Source organism: Triturus cristatus, chromosome 4_2 (assembly GCF_964204655.1).
Source record: "Triturus cristatus chromosome 4_2, aTriCri1.1, whole genome shotgun sequence".
Lineage (NCBI taxonomy): Eukaryota > Metazoa > Chordata > Amphibia > Caudata > Salamandridae > Triturus > Triturus cristatus.
Genome location: NC_140586.1, coordinates 871,275,739 through 871,281,738, shown reverse-complemented (window position 1 = coordinate 871,281,738; position 6,000 = coordinate 871,275,739). Strand labels below are relative to the sequence as shown.

General features: G+C 51.9%; 1 protein-coding gene across 2 annotated transcripts in view; it reads left to right on the top strand.

Annotated features, from left to right (window-relative positions):
* Positions 1-240: 240 nt before the first annotated feature.
* The window catches only part of CCDC17 (coiled-coil domain containing 17), a 507,736-nt gene continuing 501,976 nt past the window's right edge, over positions 241-6,000 (top strand). For both annotated transcript variants that reach the window (XM_085602872.1, XM_085602873.1), the window contains exon 1: positions 241-2,236. In XM_085602872.1, coding sequence (XP_085458998.1) covers positions 2,030-2,236 — 207 coding nt within the window. In that variant the 5' untranslated portion in view covers positions 241-2,029. The remainder of the gene's footprint in view (positions 2,237-6,000) is intronic.

The window sequence follows — 6,000 nt, the reverse complement described above, 5'->3', positions numbered from 1 at the left end:
TGTGTAAATGAGACATGTTGGATTTGCCAACGCTTGATGTTACAAACACACGCGCCCTCTCTGTAAATCTCACACCGAGAGCCACAGGAGTTTGTGTCCCAGGCCCTCGGGCTCCCTCCCGGCTGAGAGTCCTGTCCCAGGGCAGGACAGGGCAGGGCTCTCGTTCCCACAGCAACGAGAGACGCCGCCCCGAGACACCTGCCTCCCGCCTCGGATCCCGGGCAGAGGGAGCAAGCGAGCTCCGGAGAGGGCGCACACGAGAGAGTGCAGAGCACCCTCCAGGAAGAGACAGAGCCTCCCGGGGGAAAGAGAGCAGAAATCCCGAGAAGAAAGGAGTACATAGAGCGAGCCCCTGAGAGGAGAGAGACAGAGACCTTGAGGGGAGAGTGAGCAGAGACAGAGCCCTCGAGTGGAGAGAGAGCAGAGACAGAGCCCCTAAGAGAAGGCAGTGAACCAGAGAGGAGAGAGACAGACCCCTGAGAGGAGAGAGACTGTGCCCTTGAGGAGAGAGAGAGAGCAGAGACAGAGCCCCTGAGAGGAGAGAGACAGAGCCCTGGAGGGGAGAGAGAGCAGAGACAGAGCCCCTGAGAGGAGAGAGGGCAGAGACCCAGAGAGGAGAGAGAGCAGAGAGACAGACCCCTGAGAGGAGAGAGACTGTGCCCTTGAGGAGAGAGAGAGAGCAGAGACAGCGCCCCTGAGAGGAGAGAGACAGGGCCCTTGAGGGGAGAGAGAGCAGAGACAGAGCCCCATGAGAGGAGAGAGGGTAGAGACAGAGCCCCTGAGAGGAGAGAGGGCAGAGACAGAGCCCCTGAGTGGTGAAAGGGCAGAGACAGAGCCCCTGAGAGGAGAGAGAAAGCAGAGACAGAGTCCCTGAGAGGAAAGAGGGCAGAGACAGAGCCCCTGAGAGGAGAGAGAGCCACTAAGAGGAGAGTGCGAGCACAGACCTAGACAGTGCCTCCTGGGAAGGAGAGAGTGTAGAGACAGAGCCCCTGAGGAGAGAAGGTTCTGGAAGAGATGGAGCACAGACCGAGGGTACAGAGCTCCTGAGAGGACAGATAGGGGCCGCGCAGTGCGCACTCCCAGAGATAGAGCCTCCAAAGAGCCGGGCCCCTGGGAGGAGAGAGAGCACAGAGACAGGGCCCCAGGGAGGAGAGAGAGCACAGAGACAGGGCCCTTGGGAGAAGAGAGAGCCCAGAGACAGGTCCCCTGGGAGGAGAGAGAGCATCGAGACAGAGTCCCTGGGAGGAGAGAGAGCCCAGAGACAGGGCCCCTGGGAGGAGAGAACACCGATACAGAGTCCCTAGGGGGGAGAGAGCACCGACAGAAGAGACAGAGCCCCTGGGAGGAGAGAGCACAGACAGAAGAGACAGAGCCCCTGGAAGGAGAGAGCACAGACAGAGACAGAGTCTCTGGGAGGAAAGAGCACAGACAGAAGAGACAGAGCCTCTGAGAAGAGAGAGAACCCAGAGACAGGTCCCCTGGGAGGAGAGAGAGCATCGAGACAGAGTCCCTGGGAGGAGAGAGAGACCAGAGACAGGGCCCCTGGGAGGAGAGAGAGCCCAGAGACAGGGCCCCTGGGAGGAGAGAGAGACCAGAGACAGGGCCCCTGGGAGGAGAGAGAGCACCGATACAGAGTTCCTGGGAGGAGAGAGCACCGACAGAAAAGACAGAGTCCCTGGGAGGAGAGAGTACAGACAGAAGAGACAGAGCCCCTGGGAGGAGAGAGCACATACAGAGACAGAGCCCCTGGGAGGAGAGAGCACAGACAGAGACAGTCTCTATGAGGAGAGAGCACAGACAGAAGAGACAGAGCCTCTGAGAAGAAACAGAGAATCGAAAGAGGAGACAACCCCAAGAGCACAAGAGGAGGCAGCACACCAAGAGAGAAACGAGGCCCTGAGAAGAGACAGGCCCCCTTTCGAGAACAACCGACCGCCACGACCTCCGCCCTAGGAAGCTCCCAGAGCACGGCAGCGCCCCCCGCCCTGACCTGCCCCCCTCCCTGACCCTGACCCTGTCTGGGGGCAGCATGGACGAGCTGGGGGTCTACAGGTGCCAGAAGTGTAAGATGGCCTTCCGCTCCCTACCCCTGCTGGAGAAGCACAAGGACAAGTTCTGCATCGGGGGCTCTCTCGGGGGGGCTCTGCCAGCCCCCCACTACCAGGGCCCGCAGCACCCGGGCCGGGGCTCCCAGGCCTGGAGGGAGCCCGCAGAGGAGGACCGGACCGACTTCACGGTGAGAGCAAACCCCTGGAGGAAGCGGGAAGGTAGCTCAGCGGGTCACTGCGGCATCGGCTGAGACAACCTGTGCGCAGTTTAAGTTAGTCAGAAATGGGAATTCTAATCACCCAGAACAAAACAACAAGCATTGGCATAGCCAATAGGTCTCGCCTTTGGGACCTTATAAGTGTTTAGTTATCCAGCACAATAACCTTGGTGCAACAACATCAACTGTTGCATGGCTAAACACTTAAAAGGTCCCAAAGGCAAGACCTATTGGCTATGCCAATGCTTGTTTTAAGCAAGTAGGGGAACAAAAGGAGGCTGGAAGCAGCAAGAGTGCACAGTGGGGGCCAAAGGAACATATGTGAGGGAGGCAAGTTTTTAAAGCAGGGGGGTAGCGGATGCAATATGGGGATGAGTGGGTAGAAGCAGCAGTGGGGGCAGGAGTGTGGGGGAAGATTTTTAAAGGGGAAGGCAACACTGGGATGTGGGGCAGAAGCAACATGGTGGCACGAGTGAGGGGCAAAAGCAACATGGGGTGTTGGTGGAAGAGGCAACTTGGGGGTGCCACTGTGGTGATCAAACGGACGAAAGACAGAAATGTGGAGCTGGCATGGTAAAAGGACACAGGGAGAAGGCAACACAGTGGGACTGAGGGTCAACTACACAGACCAGAGGCAAGAACAGAGAGCCCAGCAGAGGGGGGAGAGTCTGGGGGGAGGGAGGAGTACAGGGGGGAGATAGCTGGAAAACACACACACTCTCGTAGAATGCTTGAAAAAAGTAGGTCACTGAAAAGCTGCAGGGGAAGAACTTAGTAGTGCGTCCATGCTCCAGGGAAGGGACAAACAAAGGACAAGAAGAGGAAGGAAAGCCAGCAGTGAAAACAAATATGAAGGAAGCAAATGAGTGACATTGAAGCCAGCCAATAGAAAGCAGCAGACGAGCTTTAAGCTTTAAGATACCAGTATGCCTAGCAACAGACAGCACATGTGCTGTCTTTGATGAAACCTACGCCAGTTTCAAGAATGTGGCTATTGAAGCGAGGAGGGCAAAGGGTTACCAAGTGAAACTGAAGAGTCCAGGGGTTACAGTAGCTAGCCTATGGATGGTTTAACCATGATGTGCACAGTTTGAATTCATGGAGGGAGCAGTGATTTGTGTTGACTGAGAGAGAATTTTCGAGTGTTAGAAATGCCCATAGTTTATTTTTGTGGAATAACCACCTTGCTATTGTGACTGCCCAATACGTCACCTCTTAAGCATTTCAATAAAAAGTTCAAGTTGGACCCGCATTTTATTGTTGCAGGGTCCTCATTTCAAGGCAACAGCCGGAAAACTCTCAAACCCTGACAGATTACAGCCTCATGATCAATGCATTGTTTGTAAAGCGGCTTCCGTTGCCAGATAGCGCCTTGCAGCCTTCCTGTGCAAGGAACTGGGACAGATTGTGTGTCTACCTCCAGAACCGAGAGTGCGCTTTGTGCCACGCCAACCTTCCTCTGAAACCAGAGAGACCGCTTGGTTTCTTTCCTGGAAATCTGCAGATTCCAAATTCTTAAATTGGTCCCCTGGAGAGATTACATCGCCGCCGCGAGAGTCCAGGGCGGTGTGTAATCTCTCTTTTGAGATGGGTTGAGCCCATGGCTGCAACAAGGTATACTGATTACATTGAATATTGAGCCCAGTGAGTTAACCCTTCGGTTGCTGTAGGTCGTTACTTTTTTAGGTCTGATTGAACTAAGAGTGCTGTGGCCAGCTGGTGCACTGACCATGTGTGGCTATCACAACAATATTATTACCACCACTCCAGCAGCAGCTTTTTGTCCTTCTAATATGTCAGTCACTTAGTGATGGTGGGCACCACTGGCTAAAATTAAGCACTGACTGTAAATCTTTTGTAAGTGAATTAGATTGAATATGTCTGATCTCAATACTCACCATTTTGTAGCTGTTTGCGTCAGTGTACTGTGAGTAAGTGAACATAAACATAGCTGACTAATGGCGACTCAATTAGGAGCTGTTATGTCAGAGGAAAAAGTCAAATCTACACTAAAGTTCCTATCAGCGACTTGTTTTGTTTGTTCCAGTTTTTTTCCAGTCCAAACCAAAGCTTGATGTAAAACCCTCTTGAGAAAAATGTATGCAACTCAGTGAAAAGTTATTTTTATTATTATTTTATGTTAGTGGTGAGCATGGATAAAGTCAGTTAGATCAGACATTATTGAAGCATCTCAGTGATATGTCTTCATAGCAGTCTGGAAACGGTACATCACTGTCTGAAAATGCATCAGAAGCCCACGCCGCAGCCTGAGGAATTTGCGTGAGCCACTGGCACTAAAGTGAGCACCGTCGATGTCAGCTGCAAATAAAATATTTCATGTTGACTTTGAATCGCCCGTAAACAAAGGTGCCTTTTCTCTTTGCTCTCCCCCTCCCTCGTCAGCCCACGCCCTTCTGCTGCACGAACACAAAGAAGCTCCCCCTGGGCTCCAGATAAAGCACAATCACTGCTGAATCAGCAGAAGTGCAATGAAGCGGGTGGAAACCAGGAGCGATGACGCGCGCCGCTGAATGTAAACAAGCGCACGCATGAAAGATAAGCAGTTGAGAAGGGAACAGGCAGCAGCTGTTTTCAAGCACACTCGTGCTTGTGGTGGTATCCACCTTGCGGGAGCGAGCAGCGGCCAATTAGCATGCGCGCCGCTGCTCACTCCCGCAAGGTGGATGCCGCCACAAGCACGAGTGTGTGCTTCCAAAAAGAGCAGAGCGACAGCTAAAGGTCTTCCTATGTAGCGCATGTGCGCTGCGTAGGCGAGACCTAAAAAACAACTAGAGAACATGTGAACCCATGCGGTTCATAAAATAGCGAATCATAGTGGTCGCAATTTTAATGAGGTGGTTGGCAAATTCTGGCAACCTATAATGGCCTGACATCACAGCAGACCACCACGTCTGTGATTTTTTAAAAGTAACTAAATAATACAGTTTGTTTACCTTAAACGAAACCTGGATGTGTTTACAATGAGTTTAAAAGGAATGAAACGTTTTACGTACTTTTTAAGTCTAAAACATGTTTTGTTAACATTCACGAAGCAGACAGGGGTCCCTCCCGCTTGTGAATGGGTTTCCACTTGATTTGAGGTGTCGGTAAAATATTAATATTTTGCAAGCAAGTTTCGCAAAACATGAATACATACCATTAGGAATCTGTCGTTGGACGGGAGCCTTTAACGGGCCCCTTCCAAATACTGCCTGGTCTCCTACACTCATTTAATGACTCAGAATGACTTTTTCCAAATCATCTAATGAGTTTAGAACTTTTTAAAAACGGTTTCAGTTTTTGCAAACCTGATTTACAGAATCAGAAAGTTTGCATACGCTAAAACCCTTAGTACATAAGGCCCTATGCTAGCAGGCTGCTCAAATTCACATGGTAAATGCTCAAGTCGGGACAACAGTATTTTTTAGGCCAAGCTTGATACGGCTTCAGCTCGTGTCCAGAGCTTATGTGATGCACACACGACCTGAACAGCATCAGTGCTCAGGCCCCCGCAGCCATTGCTGCTGGGGAGTGTCGTTCACACTGTGAAACAGCCCACAATCCAGTCATTCAGTGTTTGAAGTGTCAGTCATGAAGTATGGTGTACTGCCTCTGTCTCCACACCCCTTCCTCGTCACAAAGACGCATCTACAGCGCCCCCGCAGAGTGACGTCACCTTTGTGTGTTTGTGCATATGCATACCCTGCCCAGAAGGAGGTATGCAGTAGGGCGCC